Raw genomic sequence first — 24,173 nt, 5'->3', positions numbered from 1 at the left:
TTATTGCTGGTGAAACAATACATACAGTTCGGCAATTACATGCACCTGGGCAAGTAGATCCCCCCACACACACCGCCCCTCCAGCTTGCTGCTGAGGGAGAAGTGGATCTGGTAAGGATTTCAGAGGTGGGATGTTAGGACCGACTTAGCCTCTGACCCACACTTACACCCATGCACATGAACAAAACAGTGCGCGCGAGCGCACACACACACACTATAAAGAGAAGGATTTTAAGTTTATCATTATTATGTATGTATTATATGATGTGTGCATGCATGTGTGTGATGTGTATGGGGTGCAGAGGTCTAAAACTACTGTATGGAGCCAGTTCTCTCCTTCATGCATCAAGCACCTTTATCCACGGGGCCATTTGGTGGCTGTCTGCATATATTTCTATTTTCTGCCTCAGCAAAGCCATTCCTACACAAATGCCTGGTTTGGAAGAAGCATCATTGGTGTGCTCATCTAAAACCCTAGCCAGGGCTCAGAGATGTTCAACAGCCTCATGCCCTGAGGGCTTGGGAAGAGGCGGGGAAAGTCACCTCATCTTTGCTAGCTCTAGCTGAGGCTCACATGGGGTGGGGACATGAAATGACTTGTCCAAGGTTACGAGCTAAGGAGACAGCTGATCCAGGGCTCAGTCCCAGGGCCCCAGCACCACAGCTTTCTTCTCCTTGGGGACACAAACAATTAGCACTGCTACCCAACGAGGAGCCGAATCACTTCTGTATCTGCCACATGGGTTCCTGCCTACTTCGCAGGTTGCGGAATGATTCCCACATAGCCCACCTAGCTTCTGCAGTGACAGTGATGAGGGCCTTTGTTCCCAGCTTTCAAAACTTCCCAAGACCCCTGAACAGGACCATCTCATAATGAATACAGATAATGTTTCCATCATCTCTTCCAAGTGTCTACATCACAGCCATTACATCATCTCTTACACACAAACATAAGCACTTGGTTCTGTGCCAGCCTGGGGCCAGAGAAGTGAGAGACCTGGCCTCTGCCTGGTGGGACTCAAAGTTATCGGGAATGAGGAAAATAATATTTCACTGCAAACAGGTGTATCATGAATGTGGGAGAGGCTGGGGGACAGGGGCTTGGGCTGGGGTGAGGCAGCCACAGGTATCAGATGGCCGCAAAATCTGGTCCTGCAGGGACACTGGGGTTAGCGAATGAAAAGGTCCCTCCAGGCACATGGAACCACACAGCACAAAGCAGGGAAAATGGAAGAGGCAAGGCAGGAAAAGGAAGGAGTTTACCGTGCGTGGCTGGAACACCAGAGATACGGGAGAATAGTGAATTGCATGGGGACTGAGGAAAAGCATCGGGATGCAGAAGGGGTTGAGACCTCCCTAGTGCAGTAAGATGCAGAGACAGGAAGGTACCAAGCAGGTGAGAGTGACAGGCTTCAGTGTCAAGGAGCACACTGGCTTTTCCATGTCACCATCACTTCATACCCTATTTTTTAAATACATTTTAAAAAATATTTTAACTCCTTTCTGAATCTCTCTCTCTCTCTCTCTCTCTCTCTCTCTCTCTCTCTCTCTCTCTCTCTCTCTCTCTTTTAAAGATTTATTTATTTTGTATACAATGTTCTGCCTGAATGTGTCCTTGCAGGCCAGAAGAGGGCACCAGATCTCATTATAGATGGTTGTGAGCCACCATCTGGTTGCTGGGAATTTAACTCAGGATCTCTAGAAAAACAATCAGTGCTCTTAACTGCTGAGCCATCTATCTCTCCAGCCCTCATACACTAGTTTTAACAAGATTTATTTTTTTATAGCTCTAAATTTAATTTATGTGTTTGGATGTTTTGTCTGTATGAATATCTGTGTACATGTACATGCCGAGTTCAGGAAGGTCAGAAGATGGTGTTGGGTTTTCCTGGACAGGAGTTACAGATGTTACAGAGCTAGAGATGGATGTGGACCACCGTGTGGGCACTGGGAATCAAACACAGATCCCCTGGAAGAACAGCCAGTGCTCTAAACTGCTGACCCATCTCTCCAGCCCCCTATTCATTTAATTTTAATGACATGTATGCATGTGTGTCTGTATGCGGCCATGTGCACACATGTTTAGGTACCTGAGGAGGTCAGAGACCCCTGCAGCTGTCTGAACTGTGAGCCCTCTTGTGTAGGTACTAGGAACCGATCTCTGGTTCCTTAGAAGGGCAGTGCATACTCTTAATCTCTGTGCTTCCTCTCTTGACCCTCACACACTGAATGCTTTTTTGGTGAGCATGTATTTTGAAATATTATTCTTCCACAGGCTCTTCAGAAACCAGTTCTCATGCTGGCTGAGCCACCCTGACTTTCAAGGAATGATCAGGGTAGACCTTACCAAGTCCAAGAACACTGCAAAGGCCACATTCCGACTGCAAGAAACAACTTTGTGGGGTTTTTTTTTTTGGTTTTGTTTTGTTTGTTTTTTCAAGACAGGGTGTCTCTGTGTAGCCCTGACTGTCTTGAAACTCACTCTGTAGACCAAGCTAGTTTCAAGTTACAGATCTGTCTGCCTCTGCCTCCCAAGTACTGAGAATAAAGGTGTGTGCCACCACTTTCCACTATAAAAAACCTCTAAAACTGACACTGGGTGTGGAAAACGCTTTGGAAATCCCACAGGATCCATTGGAAAAAACAAAACAAAACAAAACACTAGATACTTTTTCTAGAGATGGCTTTTTCTTTTAAGTGCAGTGATGTAATACCACAGAACACAATGAAACTGGCATTGTGAGCCACATTCAAGGCTCACAGATCAACCCAGTCTGCCTCGGTACCACACACAAGCTGAGGATCCCTCACCAGGAAAGAAGTCACCTTTGTGTGGAGAGCTGAGGTGACAGGGGACTGGAAGGAACAGAACAGGTACGGCCTCACTCCAGTAGCATGATGCATTTACAGACAGTACGGCCTCACTCCAGTAGCATGCATTTACAGACAGTACGGCCTCACTCCAGTAGCACGATGCATTTACAGACAGTACGGCCTCACTCCAGTAGCATCCATTTACAGACAGTACGGCCTCACTCCAGTAGCATGATGCATTTACAGACCGTACGGCCTCACTCCAGTAGCATGCATTTACAGACAGTACGGCCTCACTCCAGTAGCATGCATTTACAGACAGTATGGCCGCACTCCAGTAGCATGCATTTACAGCAGAGCATGCTGGAACAAGGAGAGACCGCCCAGTTGCAAGAAACGAAAGCCCAAACGGGAAGAGGGAAAATGCAGCAGGCTTGGCGATTACTTTTCTTCAAAGACCTGTCAGCCTGTCTGCAAGTTTCTGGACACACTTTCAGTATAGAAACGAACATAGGCAAATGGACTGAAACAGTTATGCCTAGGTGAGATCCCTTGCCAACATCAACATAAATACACGAGCGAGGATATCAGCAGATTCGGTGTCGCAGACAGCTGAGAGTGGGAGGTGAGCCCCTGAGCCCCACGCTTTAACAGCTAAACAACATGTGCTTTCAAGGCGCTCTCCAGGGCCGCAGTCCAGTGTGACATTGATTCTACAAGTTTATTAGGATGTAAATTGAGTTTCGGGACAAACCTGTAAAAGGATCCTTTTAGCTTAGGGCCTCTTAGAAGTTAGATGGATAAACCTCCCTCTGGGTCACAGAAGGACAAGCTGAACGCTAGCCTAGCAGAGCTGCCTAATCCCTTTGAAGACACCGCTCTTTACCAAGGGCGGGCAGCTGCTGGGTCTGGCTTAAGATGATGCATCTGAAATGCAAAAATAAGGTCGCAAAAAAAAAAAAAAAAAAAAAACGGAGCCAATTTTTTCGTACTGACTATAAAATGGTGGCACTTAATCTAAGTCCTCGGTTTTCAGTGAAGCACGCTGACGTAGTGTGGCACATGCCACTCAGCGAACCTTGCCATTCCCTCAGTGATTCTCCTATCCTCCCCACAGCCTGCTCTTACGTATTTCTACATGAAGTCAAAGGGAATCAACGACACTACCGCGCTGCTTCCTGTCGAGGGGCCCCCCAGACGGACACAAAACAAAACAAAACCAACAGCAGTTTCTGGAGGAAACACAAGGGCAGCATGCCTTGCTCAGGTTTCCCTGTGCTGAAAGGACGGAATGACCCCAACGAGGTGACACAGCCACAATGACTGCACAGGCAAGGGCGGGGCAGGTAGGACAGCACTCGGGTTTCTCTTTTGGCCTGCTGGAGGCAATTCTTTGAACGCACACTCACACGCTACTCAGCCATTTGGGGAAACCCTCCCCACACCTGGGGCCGAGGGAATCTGTGACACATTTCCTACCTTTCTGTACTGTTTTCTGCTGTCCCTGGGGGCTCTTCAGGACCTCACCAGATTTCCACCACTCCGCTTTCCGGGAGGAAGTGGGAATTCGATTTACATCTCTAGCTTCATCCTCTTTTACTTCTCTGAAGACTGGAGCACTCACCTGTAGCCACACTAAGCCACCTCGGCACTGAGCGTGGGGCACATAGCCTTGGCAAACAGGCTTCCAGATCCCTGAGCTGACATCCTCACTGGAGAGGTTCTGGGCTCAAAGGACACCGGCACCTTCCTTGGCTTTTTGGCATGCCACATCCATCAGCAAGTCCGGGTTAGGATGAGGCCCAGCTTGGTTCTACAGACTAGAGAAGCAAGCAGGTGGGGCAGCCGCAGTAGGCGTGAGCCCAGGAGGCCTGCAGACTACTCTGGCTGGCCCTCGTCAACAGAGCCCGGCCCTCCAGGGAGCCCTCGAAAGAGGCTGCTGAGCTAATCAGATGAAGCCTCAGCAGGCCTCAGGAGCAGAGGCAGCAGCGGGAAGACAAGACAGGCTGGCATTGAGGAGCAATTGCATGGCCTCAGCCCCTGCCCCAGAAACCCTCACTGAGGGAAACAGGTATCGCAGACTCAAGTCATTTCTATCGGTAAAACCAGGTATAGAAGAGCACCCTGAAGGCAAACAGAAGGCACATTTGGGGTGTGGGGGTTACAACAAAATAAACTCCTTATAACCAGCTACCAGCTAGCATCAGCATCCTCTGGCAACCTTTGGACCTGGACCTGGCTGCTCCAGTCAGACCTTACACTCCAACTAGAGGATCCAAACACTGACCAACAGAAACGGTGACTTCTGCCCAGCACAGGGTGACCACTAGCATAAAAACACAGGTTCCTCGATTAGATCTGTTTCTTGGCATGCTTTCTTTTTTTTTTTTTTTTGGTTTTTCGAGACAGGGTTTCTCTGTGGCTTTGGAGCCTGTCCTGGAACTAGCTCTTGTAGACCAGGCTGGTCTTGAACTCACAGAGATCCGGCTGCCTCTGCCTCCCAAGTGCTGGGATTAAAGGCGTGTGCCACCACCGCCCGGCTTGTTGTATTTTTTTTTTTTTGGTTTTTTTGAGACAGGGTTTCTCTGTGGCTTTGGAGCCTGTCCTGGAACTAGCTCTTGTAGACCAGGCTGGTCTCGAACTCACAGAGATCCACCAGCCTCTGCCTCCCGAGTGCTGGGATTAAAGGCGTGCGCCACCACCGCCCGGCTGTTGTATTTTTTTTAAGACAGGGTCCCACTCTGTAGCCCAGGCTGGTCCCAAACTTGAGATCCTCCTGCCTACACCTGGCCTCTAGGTCATGGCTGTATACCACCACATGAGACATCATGCCCTTTGGATTCTTATGGCTTTTTTTGAGGGTTGTGGGTATTTTATAACACATGCAATATTTCAGTAACACTACCATAAAAATCTTAAAAACAAATTCCACCAAGTGTAGTTTTTAAGTCACTACCTAAAACGGAAATTCTTGCCGTCAGGTCTCTTTGGAACCCAGCAGAAGCCAAGGCCCCATTTTACATTTGCACTCAGTTGCATTGGCTCCCGGGCCTCCAGGCTTCATGCCAAAGAGTCCAGCATGGCTGGCTGTGTGATCCCTTTAGCTCTGCAATGGCTTCCCCACTGTGAGACTCTCCTTTGCCGTAGGGTCCTCAGCAGTGGCACCTGGCAGCACTGGCACTCCCCCACCCGTGGACTCCAGCACCCATCATTGCACCATCTTACTCTTATCTTGCTCCTGGCAGAGTGACAGGCGACAAGAGGGGAGATGTCAGCATAGTCGTACAGTATGACACCTTGGTCTGGGCATCTTCTGCAAAAGGAAGTGGGATGTTACCTATTTTAACAAAGGCCTATGTAACACTCATTTCCGCGGGCTTGAGCTTAGCTTACCTAAGGACATACACATAGACGTGCTCTAAGAATTTTAGCTGGAGGGGGTTGCTGAAGAGATGGCTCAGTAGATGGACTTTCTGTTATAGAAGCATGAGGACCATTTAGATACCCAGCACTTACATAAAAGCAGGGAGTGAGGCGGACTGTCTTCCTAAGCCCAGGGCTGGCAGTGGCAGGTGGAGTAACACAGCCCCCTGGAACTCATTGGCCAGCCAGCCTAAATGAATCAATGAGATCCAGGTCCACATGTCTTAATGAGGTAGGTGGGTCACCTGTCTATCCGTTACTTTCATTGGTTAATAAAGAAACTGCTTGGCCCTTTGATAGGACCGAAAATTAGGTAGGCGGAGTAGACAGAACAGAATGCTGGGAAGAAGGGAAGTGAGGCAGACACTATAGCTCTCCTCTCCCAAGATGGACGCAGGTTAAGATCCCTTCTGGTAAGTCACCACCTCGTGGTGCTACACTCATTAATAGAAATGGGTTAATCAAGATGTGAGAGTTAGCCAGTAAGAGGCTAGAGCTAATGGGCCAAGCAGTGTTTAAAAGAACACAATTTCTGTGTAATTATTTCAGGTAAAGCTAGCTGGTGGCCCGGAGCTGAGCGGCGGGACACAGCCCCGCCACTCCTTACTACATCTTAAAAAATAGTGACCATGGGTGGTGGTGGATGCCTTTAATCCCAACGCAGGAGATGCATACGCAGATGGATTGAGTTGCAGGTTAGCTTGATCTACATAGAAAGTTCCAGGCCAATCAGGGTTACATAGGGATACCCTGTCTCCAAAACAAAAACAAAAACAACAAACAAACAAACAAAAAACAAAGAAAAGAAAGGTGGATATACCTAATGTCAGCCTCTGGCTCTATATACATGTACACACATCCGAAAGCACACACATAAATATATACTCACATATACACACAAACAGGTACATATGCCATACAAAAGAAAAAAAATCTTAACTTTATTATGTGTGTGTATGTGTGTATTAAAAAAGTCTGATGTGTGTGGTTGCCTCACATTTGTGTCTGTGTGGGCATCAAACGTACGCCTGGAACCTCTCAGGGCTGGAGGAGGGCATTGGATCCCCTGGAAATGGAGTTAGTGCTGGCCGTGAGCTGCTACATGGGTGATGGAAATTGAACCTGGGTCCTCTGCTAGAGCAACAGGTGCTCTTAATCCCCAAGCCATGGCCCCAGCCCCTGTCCTCCTTACATCCATGGGTTTGGGGAGAGAACTCAGGCTTATGTGGCCAGCACCTTTACCCAAGAAACCACTTCTCTGGCTCAAGAATTTTAATTTTTAAAAGCTGAAACTATGCGAATGAAATGCTTCCTTAAATGGACAGAAAGCTCAAAGCTATAACCAGAGTGTCCTTAGCACCTCCTATTTAAATAAATGGGCAGGTGTAAAATACTCAACATGATCCACGAGAACGCTTGTTTAAAGTGGGAACTACCACACAGCATTCTGAAGAAACGCTGCCCGCTTTGGGAAACGGGCTGGCCCCATATCTGGGGATTTGTCTTGAGTTCTCTTTATTGTGGTTCAACTGTTAGTGTGGACTGCAGCAAATACTTCTAGCACCAGCAGGAAGCTTTCTGTCCACACTGTGAAAGATGAGAGGCATCCTAACGCACAGGAGACTGCTCTCTAGACAAAGCCCCTTTAAGTTCCTTCTTGGCATGAAATGTGCTGAACAGAGATGCAGTGATATTCAGGAAGTCACCACTCAGATGCATCTGAATCAGCAGGGACTCAGAGAAAAATACACATTCCAGGGCCATGACTTCTTGGTCGTTGGCTATCCTTAGCAGGGTTGAGACTAAATTTTCTTTTTTAAAGAAATATTTTGATTTTCAGAGCATTTTAAGGTTTATAAGAAAGTTGTACAGTAAGTATTGAGTTTCTTGGCTCCTTCCCTCCCTCAAAGTCTGGTCTATATTAATATTTTATGCTCATGTGGTACATGGTGGCCACTGACAAGCCCATTTCACTGATAGGTGACGCCCATCTTCACATGAATTATTCTGTGTTTATAGCTCTGCAAAAGTCTTGTGTCCAGGGGCTGGAGAGATGGCTCAGTAGTTAAGAGCACTGGCTGCTCTTCTAGAGGACCCAGGTTCAATATTCAGCACCCATACGGTGGCTCACAACTGTCCCGAACTCCAGTTCCAGGGGACTTAATGTCTTCTTCTAGGCTCTGTGGGAACTAAGCACAGACACATGGGCAGGCAAAACATCCAAACACATAACTTAAATTTAAGAAATAAGGAAATGTCAGGTGCGGTGGCTTATGCCTTTAATCCTAGCACTTGGAAGGCAGGGCAGGTGATTTCTGTAAGTTAGAGGTCAGCCTGGAATACAGAGCTGGTTCTAGGACAACCAGGCCACACAGGGAAACCTATCTTGAAACATTCCCCTCTGTGCCACCCAAAAAAGGAAGAAAGAAAAGAGATAAGAAAACAACCATGCCTTCCAGACTAGTATCACAGATTATAATCCAATACCCTAAAAATGCCCTGGCCACTGTTTCTGCAAAATCTGCATTTAAAACAGGCACATTGGGGGAACTCTACCCTGGGGAGAGCCTGTGGGAAACGGCACTGTAAGTCCTGCCTGAAATCAGCAAGATGGGCCTCTGTTTCCCTAAGAATTAGTTGTCATGATGATTTGAGACAGAAATCTTCGGTAACCGGCCCTTGCCTCCTCTGTCGTGAGAGGCAAAGTCCGCTGATGGAGAGTAGCCAACAATGGTGAGGACCAACAGCAGCTGGGGTGCTCAGCTGAGCGGGCAGAGATCCGGGAGAAAGGCTCCAGAGGAGAAATGGGGCTAACACTGTCACCTACAGAACACACAATCTGCCCTCAGTCAACACACCAGGACCTGCAGTAACAACAGCTGTGATCCACAGACTAAGGGATAGAGTCCCTGATGGTGTTTGGTTGGTTCCCCCCCCCCAAGTCTTTAACTTGCTCCAATGCCTCTACTCCCACAAACAAGAGCTGCGACGAGATAAGCTGAAGGCACCATTCAAACATGGCTGTGGGCAAAGCTGAGTTCTGTAAGCCACCTTTAATACCTTCTCAACTTCTGCTTTCTTTGTACACAAGAAGGCATAATGGCTGGTGTGTGAGCAGTAAGCCTACGATGGGTCTCAGTAGCCACAGTTCAATGTGCCGCTGAACCCTTTGTCCTGTGATACAACACAGATGGGAGAGTGCCTGCTTGGCCCAGACAAGGTCCTGAGTTCTACCCCAAGTGCCATGAAAACTGGGCATATTGGCATAAGCCTGTAATCTTTCTTGGTACTAGTGAGGTGGGAACAGGAGGAAGAGAAGCCCATGGTGATTCTCGGCTATGTGGTGAGTTTCTGGCCAGTTTGGGCTGCATGAGACCATTTGAAAATGAACAAAATCTCTAGTCCCCTCACGGCCAGATCAGACACGAAGGCAGGAAAGAGGCCCGTCTGACTTTTGTGTTTATTAAAACAGGCATGGGTTAATTTTTTCTTTTTAGGAGAATCACCTTTTAGGTCTCTCCAGATTCTCTAGTCTGGCCTGACCTTTCCAAGAGACTTTTGTTCAGAAATCAACACCCAGATCTGTTACCATGACAGCAGAGTTGCAGTGACTCCTGTGGGAACCAGGGCACCCTGCATCCAGAGCTGGAAGATCTTCCTTTGAAGGAATCCCCCGTAGTCTCCCAGATACACAAAGCTCCAGACTTAGAAGCTCTCAGGAGGGGGAGTCCCAAGCATCCCTACCCACAACCTGGTACATTCTTCTACAATTTAACCACAGGGCATCCTAGTCTTTTGGGCAATGGATATACGCAAGCCTAAATTCCATGTGGTTGGAGCATGGTTCTTTGGAACCCACTACTCACTGAATGCCTTCTGCACTATGCATACCTACTTTCTACTGTAGATGCTATGCTCCAGGCTTGGAGCTCTTTGCCATCAGACATCTCCCAAGCAAACCCCAGCCTTGGTCTGAATTCCTTCTAATGTGGCACCAGGACAAAGCAAACCTTAGACACTACCCAACAAGCAAGCACTCAAATACCCGTCTTACTTGTTGTTTCTTTACCAATCCAAGGAAGGGCAGGCTTTGGAGAGGGGAGCACTTGAAGCATCTAGCAGGGGGCAGCACTGGAAGAGGCAAGGCTGGCATCTCAGCGGCTGAACCCTCAAGCTTGATTAATTGGCTGTAATGCTTAGCAGCTCTTTGACATGGGACAAGACACTTCTCCGCTCAGTTCTCACGTCTCTGGGATGGGGATAATGACACACTGTCAGATGCTAGACAGGGCCTTGCCTTGTCTTCCCAGGGCCTCCAATGCAGGCTAACCCTCAAGGACCACCCACACTTACCTGGTGCATGGTCACACGCTTAAAGAAAACTGACTATTCACTATGCCTCCTCCAGTGGCCTTCAACTGTCACTAGCTCATCAGTCATGGGTAGGGGCTCATGGGCCATCTCCATACCCCAGGCTGGAATGTCCAATGACTTAGTCTTGGGCAGGTCTTATGCAGGGAACCACAGCTGATGTGTGTTCATGAGCACAGCTGTCCTTTGATGTCTAGAAAACACTGGTTTGCCTGGCTCCTCCCCGTCCTCTGTCTCCTACAATCTCTCCACCTTCTCTTCTGCAATGACTCCTGTACCTTGAGGAGGGGGTGTGATAGAGATGTCCCGTGTATGTCTGAGCATCCTACAGATGTTTATTCTATGCATGTTGATCAGTTGAATACTTCCTGTTCTTAAAGTTCTTAGCAGCCCAGTGCTCTGAGCCCCATCCTTCTAAACATCCTAGCTAGCTAGCTCTACCTTCCCTGGGGTATCATAATCCTCCTCCTCAATTGAGAAGTCACACTAGAGAAGACCTTGGCGCACAGAGTTTGAATCTAGCTTCAGGGAATGTGTGGTTCTAGCTATTGCTACCCATGTGAACCAGTCAAGTATCTTAACCTTTCTAAGATTCAGTCTCCTTAAAGATAAAGAGGGAGCCAGGTAGTGATGACTCATGTCTTTAATCCCAGCAACAGAAGGCAGAGGCAGACAGATCTCTGTGAGTTCAAGACCAGGCTGGTCTATAGGGCAAGTTTCAGGATAGCAGGGCTACACAAAGAAACACTGTCTTAAAATAACCAAACCAATCAACCAACCAACCAACCAACCAACCAACCAACCAACCAACCAAAACAACAGCAATGAAAATGGTAACTAGGGAATGAAACTGGTCTCCATCTCAAAGAACTGGTTGGCCAGTGGAAGAAGAGGTGAGACAGTCCTTACATATACCTGGAATACCACAAACACCCCCCAACCTGTGACCAGAGGCAAGTAGACACGTGTGTGTGTGTGTGTGTGTACATGGTGAGTCGACTCTACAGCTTTCCTCTCCTCTACAGAGGCAACACCGCATCCGCTCTTCCCGAGGTTCTGACGACTTCAGTTGCCCTCATCCTTTAAACTTCCCTGCTCAAATATATGAATTGCCCAGTTGTAGAAGAGATGACCAGCTGGTTACAGACACAGCTCTGGTAAGAGAGACCCAGACTCCAACATGCATCAGAGATTACCACAGGCCCCTGGTCCCCTTCCCCCAAATCAAGAAGGAGATATGGCTATGAGTTATGGCTATAAGAACATGAAGGTCCCTCCTTAGACAAGCGTATTATTTCACATTTGAGTCTCAGAAAGTGTCAGTCACCAGAGGTATTCTAGCCCAGGAATAAGATGAAGAAACAAACCTGCTGCTTCTCATGAACTTTTTGGGACACTGGGTCCTGGAGAGGGGTACAATGCTTCCTCTGAGGCACCCAAAGACTCTCTCATCCATGGTCCCACTCCCTACAGGATGCTCTCGCTTTGAGTGATCTCCCATCTCAGACAACTCATTTTCATGATTCCACATAAGGCCTGTGACAGACTGAGGTGGCTAATTATATGTGTCAACTTGTCTAGGCTGTGATACCCAGAAATCCAGCCAGACACTAGTCTAGATGTCGTGATGAGATTCACATTTAACCTAGCAGATGAGAGAGAGAGAGAGAGAGAGAGAGAGAGAGAGAGAGAGAGAGAGAGAGAGAGAGGAGAGAGAGAGAGAGAGGGGTCATCTAAGCAGCTGCAGATTTTAAAACAGGCAGATGCTGAGGAGGGAATCATGTCTTTGGATGGTCCCAGGACTTGAGCCCTGGACTGCCTTGGAGGCTTTGGACTTGTATGTCTCCATCACAGCATGGTTAATTCCCTAAAGTCAACTAACATCCTCCAGTCCCTGTGGGTCCTGTTTGGTCCTGGGCTCAGAAGCAGCATGGCCATATCTTTGAAAATGTGGATCCAGAAGCAAAAAGATACAGCTACCTGGTGCTTAACACATGGAAAACAGGCTGAGAAAGTGAAGCAGTTTCCTAAGCAATGACTGGCAGGTCCTGTGACTCCCACTGAGAAATATCTGCAGCACAGCAAGATGGGAGGTTGCTCACAAGGAAACTTTGGCTTCTTATCTTGATCAAGGCCTAGGCACACTCAGTCTCAGCCTCCTGTTGAGTCTTCCAGCATGGGCTTACTGTCTCAGGGCCAAGACACTCCCAATCCATCCAGATGCTTTTCCTCATATCCATCTCCACTTCAATCTGGGATTCTCCAACCTTGTCACCATAAATCTGTCAGAGCCACTCTAACTGCTGGCTGGGCAGATGCAACCGGGAAGGGATTTGCAACGCCACTGGCTCACTTTTAAGATAAAAGCTAACAAGAGCTGGGTTTTCTAGAAGAGAGCGGCACAAAGGTTTAGCGAGAAACACTGGGGAGCTACGGTTCCCTCTTCAACATAGGCTCATCTGCAAAGCATGGGGCAGAGAGAGGAGGGCTCTGCCAAGCATTGCTTTCCAGCAGAGGGGCAGAGGGTGGCAGGAGAATACAGGAAGGCAGTAAGGACACACTGCAACATTTTCCCAAAGGGAAAGAAACAGCAGAGGGGCGGCCATTTTTCCATGTCTTCCAGGGCTTTCAAATGTTTCAGGGCCTTTAGGAACAGTACCATGTGGCTGGAGAGATGGCTCAGTGGTTAAGAGCATCGGCTGCTCTTCCAGAGAACCCAGATTCAATTCTCAGCATCCACATGGCAGCTCACAACTGTCTGTAGTTTTTGGGGCATCTGACACCTTCACACCAATGTACATACAATAAAAAAAAGCTAAATAAATTATTTTAAAAAGGAACAATACCATATAAAAATCTGAATTTTGAAGCTGGGGTTAGTACCCCATTTTGACAATGCATCCAAAGATACAGAATCATTTTCCCTGCATGTAGAAATGCCCCTTCCCCCTTCCGAATGTGAGTTCATGGGCTACAGGTTTACACTAGAGAGTAGCTTCAAGGATCCAGTTTCAGTATAAAAAAGAATATCGAGTGATCCACCCTGCAAAATTCATACCCCAGGGCACACCAGCGGCTGGGACGGAGATGCCTGCTAAACACTTGCCAGCTACACAGGAGAACGCCTGTCAAACTCCACAGCTATGGGGTTCAGAGAACCTGAAGGTTGGTGAATGATGTGGGAGTGTCATATATCAAATCTGTTGATTTCATTGGTTAAGTAATAAAGAAACTGCTTGGCCCTCATAGGTTAAAACATAGGTGGGTGGAGTAAACAGAACAGAATGCTGGGAGGAAGAGGAAGTGAGCTCAGACTCGACAGCTCTGCTCTCTGGAGCAGACGCCATGCTCCCCTCTCCCTGGCAGATGCAATAAAGCTCCGACCCAGGATGGACGTAGGCTAGAATCTTCCCGGTAAGCACATCTTGGGGTGCTACACACACGAATAGAAATGGGCCAACCAGTGTTTAAAATAATACAATTTGTGTGTTTTTATTTCGGGGCATAAGCTAGCTAGGCAGCCATGAGCCGGGCTGTGGGAAGAGGCCCACAGCTTCTACTACAGGGGAACACAAAGAGGTGCTGGGAAAGAGACCCCCCCTCTTCCCATGATGGTCAATCTTCCTAATTTATCCAGCCAGTCTAGCGGCTGGCTGGCAGGATCTTACAAGCTGGGATCCTTTCTAGATAAGATTCCTGCCACACCCTCTTGGAGACGGCCTGAAGCAGGGCCTTTCAGGATAGCTTTCCCACAGGTCATTTATCTTGGCTCCAGACTTCTTCCTCTCCTGTCCGTTTGCCTACAACAAAAGCCTGCAAGTCCCTTGAGGCCAGTCCTAAAAAGGCAGTGGAAGGAGAGGCCAGGTAAGAAAGAGCCTTTCAAGCTGTAAACTAGACTTGCCACCTGCTGGCTGCCTGGTGAGACACCTCATACAACAGCCCTCAACATTCAATGGAGGATGGACAAGTGCCCTTGCAACAGGGCAAATGGCCTGCTGCATTCTGTGCTGTTGCTCTTTCCTGCACAAGTGACAGCACAGGGGAAGCTAAGAAACCACAAGAACAGGTGGCTGGGGCCTCATGCTCAAAGGGACTTTGACTTCAGACACACATTCATCCAGGGTAAGGGGCTGGTCTTCTAACCCCCCACCTCAACAAGGTTTCTTTGTGTAGTCCTGGTAATCCTGGAACTCTCTCTGTAGACCAGGCCGTGACCTCAGAGATTCACCAGCCTCTGGCCAAGTGCTGGAATTAAAGGTGTGTGCCATCACTGCCTGCCTGATCGTGTCATAGTGTTGTAGTCATTATCTTCCTCTTCCTCCTCCTCCTTTTGGTTTTTTGAGACAGGGTTTCCCTGTGTAACAGCCCTACCTATCCTGGAACTATCTCTTGCAGATCAGGCTGGCCTCGAACTCACAGAGATTCGCCTGTCTCTGCTTCCTGAGTGCTGGGATTAAAGGCGTGCGCCACCACCATCCAGCCTGGCTGGTCTGTTCTTAAGGCCAAATGAAGCATTCATTCATTTCATGAATGGCTTACTATGGGGCTGCCACTGTGTCCAACAATGAAGACGTGTGAGGATCCCTTCCACACACAGGTATGTGCATACATATCACAAGCACTCATGTACAGGCACATGCAGAGTAACATACAGCTCTGCCACTCCTGTTACAGGCACTTCCAATCTCAAATGACCTCAGAGAACAATGTCACCACCTTGAGGTTTAAGGACCTGGCAGCCATGGAGGGAAGGGAAAGCCAAGATATTGCTCATGTGTCAAACAGACACACATCCTGAATAGACCAAACACCTGTGCTCCTATCAGGAGGCAGGAGCCTAGGGAAGGGAGGTAATTTAGTCTCCCTGAGGTCTTACGAACAGAGCTTCAGGTTGGGACTGGCATCTTTCTAAGAAGGGGAAACACAGGGTTTTCCTCCTTTGCCTGCTGAGACATGGCCACCATCTTTACACCAGAAAGAGAAGCCTCACTGGAATCCAGTCTTCACACCTTCGAGCCTCTAGATCTATAAACCAATATAACGCCACTATATAAAACTCAAGTCACTTTTTATGACATCATCCTGGGCTGTCTGAGGCACATCCTGAAGGACTGAGAGAGCAATCCAGGGTCCTTCATTTCTGAGAACTGATGGAGGAAGGTCATTGGTTAAGTAATAAAAAAACTGCTTGGCCTCATAGGTTAAAACATAGGTGGGTGGAGTAAACAGAACAAAATGCTGGGAGGAAGAGGAAGTGAGCTCAGATGCCATTTCCTCTCCTCTCTGGGGCAGATGTGATGAAGCAAGCTGCCAGGTCAGACATGCTGAATCTTTCCTGGTAAGACTGGTGCTACACAGATTATTAGAGATGGGTTGATCAGGATATGAGAATTAGCCAGTAAGGGCTAGAGCTAATGGGCCAAACAGTGTTTAAAAGAATACAGTTTGTGTGTCGTTATTTTGAGGCATAAGCTAGCTAGGCGACCAGGAGCTGGGGCAGCAGGAACACAGCCTGCAGCTCCCACTACAGAGAACTGTGTCTCCCAGGAGAGACCTGCAGCCCTCTTTTGATGGAGTATTGCCTGCCACTGAGTACGGGAACTCAGGCCATGTAGATGTCAGTGCTGCAGACCACACTGCTGGAATCCTTGTTTTCTCTCCCACGCTGGCCATCAGCAGCTGAGAAGCAACCTCCTGGCCTTGGCTGCACTACTCAAAAGCAGTGGGGCCGCAGCAATATCCCTATTGGCCACTAGATGACACCACAGGCCAAGCTGCCTTTCTCTGAGTGGTCAGTGACCAGAAACACACCGGGTTTTCAGCTGGTGAGGACGAATTTCCACAAGTCCAAGGTCCTGCCAGAGCGGTTACCACAAACAGACTAGTCACAAAATATTAAATGCTTACTATGCGCTAGTCTCTGGACTTAAGAAAGTGATAGGCAATGTCCTCCTGTGAGATGCTCCTATGGGGAAAACACACAGGCTTGTCTATGCATGAATATGCCCATGTATGCATCTATGCACATGTGTACTTGAGTACCGCTGACCCTTTGCCTGGTGCCAAGCACTGTCTCTAATTTTCAATATTAAGACTTTGTTCCAGTTCATTTGGTAGAGCAAGAGTTAAATCCCAGGTGCCTTCTGTTCTTAACCCCTATCATGTGACACCAGCCAGTCCTCAGACAGCTCAAATGAGAAAGGCTAACCTGGTTGTTTAGGGATGAGCCAAGGCCAACAGAAGCAGACCCTAGCTAGGGGAGCATGTCTATGGGGTGGTGTTCTTCAGCACAATCAGACAGGCGTGCTGGGGGAAGGAGCTGCAAGGAGAAGAGCCATGTCCCATGCACAGAGCTGTAAGGAGAAGTGGCATGTCCCTTGCACAGAGCTGTAAGGAGAAGTGGCATGTCCCAAGTTCAGAGCACTGCAGACGTAAGACTCAGCTTTTGTTGAAGGCACACATGGCACAGCCAGAGGCAGGAAAGTAGAGAGGGGGCCATAGCTGGGTAGGGCACGGGAGATGGATGGGTAAACCACCGAGGGTCTTCTATGGCCGCCTTTTTTTTTCCAGGAAGAGATGTATATTCATACTTCAGAAGATTATACTACCCAGTGCTGCCTTTGAAAGGAAAAAAAAAAATTCCTTCCAAACATATAGATGCTAAGTCTGCCCTTATAATTTTATTCTGTGCCACATGGCACCCTGAAGTTTTAGGACCTGAGCACAGGACTGTCTCAGGACATCCAGACCTGCTCAATGACACCTTTGTTTGCCACTTTAGCTTCTTCTCTATTAGAACCAATGCCCCGTTTTTGAGCCTGAAGCAAGAAGCAGCAGGGCCAGATACCAATGGACAATGTCTGACACCCCAGGGAGTGACAAACTCACAGAGAAACTAGCTTGAGTCTTGGCTAGACCACAGTGACGTGGTCATGACAGGCTCAGTTGCACGCATACAAAGAACACGAGCTACGCTACTAGACCAACCAAGCCAGGGCCCTGCATCGTAGAAAACACAGCCACAGGGTTTCAGAAACTAGACCTTACCTCCATAGCAGGTTTCTGAATACATCTGCTGCCAACTTCTGTAAACATTTTCCCCAATGAGCTTCTGACCTGATAAAGACTGCTCAGCCATTGAGACTATGTTTGCCCTAAGTCAAACGAACAGCTGGATACAAGTTGGTCAATGTGCTGTTTCCAAGTACCCGGATGTTCCAGGCCAATAGGGCACCTAGATCCTGGTAGAAATGTTGTGTCTTTGTTAGCTAAGCGTCTGTAACAGGATACAACCTCAACAGGAGGGCTAACTGGAAGGTTAACATGTGCATCTGGAAACCGAGGAGTTTGGGGCATTTGGATAGCATGCTCAACACCACAGGGCTCACAAGAGCCTGGGTGGGGCTTAAACTCTTGATATTTACTCCATCAGCTATCTCAAAAATGAGTTATTGAGAAGTTTCTGGGAAAAGTGACCAATCCTTATACTCAAAGCTGGCAGTCTATGTAAAGAAAAATAAGTGGGCTTGGGCGGTGCTGGCGCACGCCTTTCGTCCCAGCACTCAGGAGGCAGAGGCAGGCAGATCTCTGTGAGTTCGAGGCCAGCCTGGTCTAGAAGAGCTAGTTCCAGGACAGGAACCAAAAGCTACGGAGAAACCCTATCTCAAAAATCAAAAAAAAAGAAAAGAAAAAGAAAAAGAAGTGGGTTAGAAAGACATCAAATGGCTTGCCTTGTACTAGGCATATAAAATCAGTCAGAGCAGAACCCTCCATCTGTGTTTTCACGGATGGAGGTGGGCTTAGCAAGGGTTCTAGAATATTCCCGGCAGAAAGAGCATTAAGTAATGCCTAGGCTTCCTACAGTAGAAAGCATCCTGAATGAGTAGAGTACTTGGGTTCCAGCCTCAGGGGTGTGCTAACACTTATACATTGTCCACACTCACTCAAAACCCTAGCGCATGTGGGAGGAACAAGCTCTGCAGAGCAGAAGGGTGGTACAAACATCTGTGCTTTTCAGGGAGCTAGGAAAATAGGGCTTCTCCCAGGGACACGCGAAGCTTCCCTGGAGTGTGTGCATGTCTCCACCGTGTGGACACTAATAACACTGTATTAGACTCAATCCACTCCCCAGCAAGAGCAATGAAGGAGTCTTTCATCAATTTAGTAGCTCTTGTTTTTGGAGGTTTTACCACCTAAAATGGTCCTTCAGCACAAAATCCAAACACTTCTATGCCTATGCTTTAAAATGTTTTTATTAAAGATTTTTTTCTTCTTAAATATCTTTTATTGTGTGTGTGTGTGTATGTGCACACACACCTGTACACACAATGTCCGGTGTCCTGCTCTCTCTCTCTCTCTCTCTCTCTCTCTCTCTCTCTCTGACACATGGTCTCTTACTGAGGTAGAGATAGGGCAGTAGATAGTAAGCCTCCATGACTCTCTTTCCTTTTATGCCCCCACGGTGACAAGTTAAATGTTATAAAGTCATGCCTAGCTTTTTATGTGGATGCTGGGATTTGAACTCAGGTCCTTCAGCAATTACCCTAACCCACTCAACTACCTACCCAGCTCTACACCTGTGCCAATTTGTAGTCTAGGCTGGAGAGAGAGCTCAGTGGCTCTACACAGATTATTAGAAATGGGTTAGATCAATATGTAAGAACTAGCCAATAAGAGGCTGGAACTAATGGGCCAGGCAGTGTTCAAAAGAATACAGTTTCCGTGTAATTATTTCGGGGCATAAGCTAGCCATGCGGGCGGCTGGGTGCCGGGGACGCAGCCCTGCCGCTCCTATTACAACAGGATGCACACTGTACTAGGGACGCAGAGAGCACAGTAGGAAGGGGAGGGAGACATTCATTTATCGACTCACGCTCAGGACGACTTTGAATAGTGGTAAGCTTTGAAAAGAGCCTACCAGGGCACACAGATGCGGTGAGGCTGCAGGACAAGGAACCTTTCCAAATGGAAAGGCCAGCGGGAGTAAGCCCGGCAGAGAGCAAGGAGACGGAATGACAGGCTGGAAACAGTGCAAAGGCGGTGGGACTGGAGGGAGGTAGTGGAAATGGAGGATGGAGGGGGAGGTGCAGCAGAGGGAGACCCATGAGGGAGGAGGAGGGGAGAGGCATGAGCCCTGAGAGGGAGGGAACAGTTAGTCCCACCAGCCAGGGAGGCTAAGTCACCAGCCAGGCAGCATCCAGAGCAAGGCTGGTGTAAAGGGTACAGGCAGCAGATCGTTTACATAGTGAAATTTTGTGGGTCCCCAGCTGAGTCTGTCTACCTTTCCTTTAAGTCACAGCCCAGCAGTGTACCCACCGTGGCACCATGGAGCCTCTGGCAGCAGCAGATGAGGTAGCCAGCACCAGTTCTAGAGACCTCTTAGTAAAGGAAGGCAGAGATGCGAGGGCCAGGCCTTCTTACCTATTCACTTACCCGCTCGTGATGTCGTCACTCCGGATGTTCTTGCTCAGGACATCCCCATCGCTCATGTAGCCAGGGGCATCCATGCTGATGCCCTCCAGGTCCACCTCATCGCCTCCCTTGTCCGAGACGTCCACGTGGCAGATGCTGCTGCCCCTGGATGCCAGCTGCCTTCTCAGAGGGGCGGAGTACACATAGCGGCCGGCCTCTGCGCTGATGAAGCGGCTGGCGTTGGCTCGAGGTGGGTACCCGTTGCCCATTGAGGGGGCATCGCCTGCCTGGAGCCGAGGGCTGGACTGGCCGAGTCTCCAGGACAGAGGAGTGGGCCTTCCTGTCAAGCTGAGGATGCTGCGGCCACTTATCTCTGTGGTGACATTGGTGTCAAACGTAGTTTCTAATGTACTGAAAACATAAAACCAACCTGGGTTAGACTCCAATGTGCCTGGCAGGCTAGGTGGTTTTTAAATATTCAGAATTATAAAAACAAACAAACAAAAAAAGAACTTCTCATTTACAAAGCGGGATAAAACAGCAGATACCAGGTACCACCTGGTACGGTTCCTTTATTAAGAAGGAGAAAGAGAAGCTGCGCATCTACCTATACATTCTGAAGAGCCTACTGGGAAATGTGCTCTAAGGGCCTCCCCACTGACCCTTTAATTAAACACAGACTGCAAAGCCTCATTCTGCTGGAAAACTGGAATCTCCTCTCCGGTTCAGGAAAGGAAACAGAACATGCTGAACTTGTGAAGAAGGGACAGAGGACCCTCTGGTCCATTGGTTGCAGCCTGCTGCGCCATGCTTCAAGGGTTGGCTAGAACAGCCTGCCTTGAACTACTAAGGCCACATTTCACATCCCCGGCCCTCCCTAGCTAACATCCTAGAGTCAGTGTTGGTGACTAGGTGGGAAATGGGATGACAGATTCATGCTCTATCAAGTCACAGGACCCAAGTTCAGGATCCAAGTTCTTCAGATACCTACAGGGTTAGGTATCTCTCAAGTTCACATTTTGAACAGCCGGTTGGGTGCCAATGGCTGTTTTTATCTCATCCCCTGTCCCCAGTCCTGGAACTGACCTTATTTTTCACATGTTGGAACCTTGAGTTTGACTGAAGTCAGAACCCACAGAGGCCAAGATTCCTCAGTGGTGAGTTTGACAGTTCAGTACCGACTGTCAACTTGACAGAGTCTAGCCTCACCTAGAAGACAAGCCTCTGGGCATGCCTGTGAGGGTCAGGTGAGGAGGGAAGACCGACCCTGAATGTGGGTGACCTCTTTCTATGAGCTGCTGTCCAAGGCTGAATCAGAAGAGGAAAGCAAGCTGAGCACCAGAATATCCATGTCTCCGCTTCCTGACTGTGGACCAGCTGCCTCACCTTCCACAAGGAATCGCTTCCCCTTAAACCAAAACCCAAACAAACCGCTTTCTTCCTCGAGTCACTTCAGCCATGAGAAGAGTAACTGATACAGTGGGGAAGTCCCACATTTCCTCTGAAATTGGAGAAGCCATGAAGACCCATGAGGGCTCAGTGGGGTAGCTGGGACTCTTTGATTTTCAAAGCCAAACACAAACTGTAAGACCTCATTCAGCCAAGATCCTGGCAGCACCGGCTCTGCATCCTCCTCAACAGTCTTGCAGAACAAGGGAAACAACCCGAGATTCCTTCCAACAAAGCCAAAGTTTAAACAGAGCGGTGTTGTATAAACACTCCCTCTCGTCTTTCATACACGTGCATGACTAACACCATCATGTGTGTCAGGAGACCTGGGAGGAATTCAAGTCACACAGGTCAGACACAGTTCACCTGTTCCTTCCACCAGCTTGAATGAAGCAAGTCAAAGAAAGTGTGAATGGGGCCGGGGGCAATTTCCCTGGGCAGTGCCCTTAGAAACCTTCGGCAGGCGTAGTATCTGTACATTAACTTCTGCCCCCTTCATTTCTCTTCCGCTCTCAATCAAACCACTTTGTGGGGAGCCCGGTACGCAGGAGAGAAGCAGAGTGAGAGAGCAAAGCAATTCACGCTGCTCATACCTGTGTGTAACCTGAGTTCCCCGTAAACTGGACATCGTCTCTTCTAAATTCTGTCGCAGGTCCGCGATGTTCTTTACTGTCCGCAGCCGCCGAGCCTCGGGATCTTCTGCTGGGAGGAGCAAGGGTTAAGATCAGTCTAACGTCACTAGACCATGAGGCTCATTTATTCTTGTGTTGTTTTCCCAAGACAGGGTTTCAGGGTGTCTCTGTGTAGCCATGGCTGTCCTGGAACTTGCTTTGTAGACTAGGCTGGCCTTAAACACAGAGATCTGTCTGCCTCTGCCTCCTGAGTCTGGGATTAAAGGCGTGCACCAGCATGCCTGGCTACAAGATGAGATATTTTTTTTTTAAGATTTATTTATTTATTTATTATGTATACAGTATTCTGTCTGTCTGTATGCTTGCTGGCCAGAAGAGGGCACCATATCTAATTACAGATGACTGTGAGCCACCATGTGGTTGCTGGGAATTGAACTCAGGACCTCTGGAGTGCTCTTAACCTCTGAGCCATCTCTCTTGCTCGATCATGAGATTTTTAAGAAAGAACAGCAACCAAGTCAGGGATGATAATGCTAATCTATGTCCAGTGTTTGCTGTGGGTGATTAGTAAGGACTTGAGGATGGATGGATGGATGTATGGATGGACAGATGGATGAATACATCAGTATGTGTGTATAGTTACATAGATGCATGCATGCATGGATATATGGACGTGAGGAGATACATACAGACACGCATGTGCACACATACAGATGAGTGGATGGATAGCTAAAGGTCTGTCTGTCTCTCCATATGCATGCACAGATGAATGAATACTCCAATGAAAGGGTTCCTTCTGAAGACACGCCTCTAAGACTGACCATGCCTCCAGGACCACTTTCTGCACATAAGAAAATTTAAGGGGCTGGAGAGATGGCTCAGAGGTTAAGAACATTGCCTGCTCTTCCAAAGGTCCTGAGTTCAATTCCCAAAAACCACACGGTGGCTCACAACCATCTGTAATGGGGTCTGGTGCCCTCTTCCTGCAGGCATACACACAGACAGAATATTGTATACATAATAAATAAATAAATAAATAAATAAATAAATATTTTTGGGCTGGAGAGATGGCTCAGAGGTTAAGAGCACTGACTGCTCTTCCAGAGGTCCTGAGTTCAGTTCCCAGCAACCACATGGTGGCTCACAACCATCTGTAATGAGATCTTGTGCCCTCTTCTGGCCTGCAAGCATACATGGAAAGAATGTTGTATACGTAATAAATAAATCTTTAAAAAAAAAAAAAAAGAAAATTTAATGCCTTTTATTTCTCTGGGTAACACATGTTCCTCCCCAAACCACCTGCATTTGCTCATCACTGCCAATCTCCAGGGGAGGCGTGCCTCCCTCCCCATTGCTACCAGCACGTGTGCTGTTGAGCAGCAGCTGCATGGTCAGTTGTGGAGAAGTTGCTCTTCCCTACCTTCTGATTCCATACCTCTGACATGAGCATGGCTATAGCATCAGTCTACAAAGCCAGTGGTGGGGGAAACCCTTTGTACGGTGCCCATCACAAGCCTCAACACAGCCTGCATTCCCATGTCCAAGTAGAACCCACACTGATTCTCGTGCCACACAAGAAACATAACACACACAGCATGAGAAGCTGCGTGCCTCTCGATGCAATCTTGCTTTGTGTTCTTTCACTACTCTCTTTCATTTGGCCTCATGGGGGGGGGGGACGGGACAAAGGAGATGTAAAATAACTGCATTAATGGTTAATGAAATGAAGGATGGTCTGGAGAGACCACTCAGGGGTTAAGAACATTTGTTGCTTTGCAGAGACTTCAGACTGATGTTTAGCACCTGCATGGCGCCTTACAACTGTCCACAACTCTAGTCCCAGGAGAACTGACTCCCTCTGGTCTCTGCAGGCAGCAGGAAGGCATATGGTACATAGACACACATGCAGGCAAAAGCACTCATACACAAAAGGAAATTTAAAACAGGAAAAAATAAGAAATCTCCCTAGAGAAAATCAGACATGTGGGCTGGAGAGATGGCTCAGAGGTTAAGAACACTGGCTGCTCTTCCAGAGGTCCTGAGTTCAATTCCCAGCAACCACATGGAAGCTCA

General features: G+C 48.2%; 1 protein-coding gene across 10 annotated transcripts in view; it reads right to left on the bottom strand.

The window, feature by feature from the left end:
• Nav2 (neuron navigator 2) overlaps window positions 1–24,173 on the bottom strand; it is a 635,485-nt gene that overhangs the window by 120,331 nt on the left and 490,981 nt on the right. For 8 of the 10 annotated variants that reach the window (XR_009056140.1, XM_057756590.1, XM_057756583.1 and 5 more), the window contains 2 exons: window positions 22,062–22,170; window positions 20,041–20,430 (listed from right to left, as the gene is read on the bottom strand). Coding sequence is in view for 9 of the 10 variants with exons in the window: in XM_057756590.1 (XP_057612573.1) it covers window positions 20,041–20,430; window positions 22,062–22,170 (499 nt within the window). In the remaining variant the exon portion in view is untranslated. The remainder of the gene's footprint in view (window positions 1–20,040; window positions 20,431–22,061; window positions 22,171–24,173) is intronic. The other 2 variants (XM_057756584.1, XM_057756592.1) reach the window with 1 other exon arrangement.

Source organism: Chionomys nivalis, chromosome 23, assembly GCF_950005125.1.
Source record: "Chionomys nivalis chromosome 23, mChiNiv1.1, whole genome shotgun sequence".
NCBI classification, from domain to species: domain Eukaryota; kingdom Metazoa; phylum Chordata; class Mammalia; order Rodentia; family Cricetidae; genus Chionomys; species Chionomys nivalis.
This window is presented reverse-complemented; position numbering and strand designations above follow the sequence as displayed.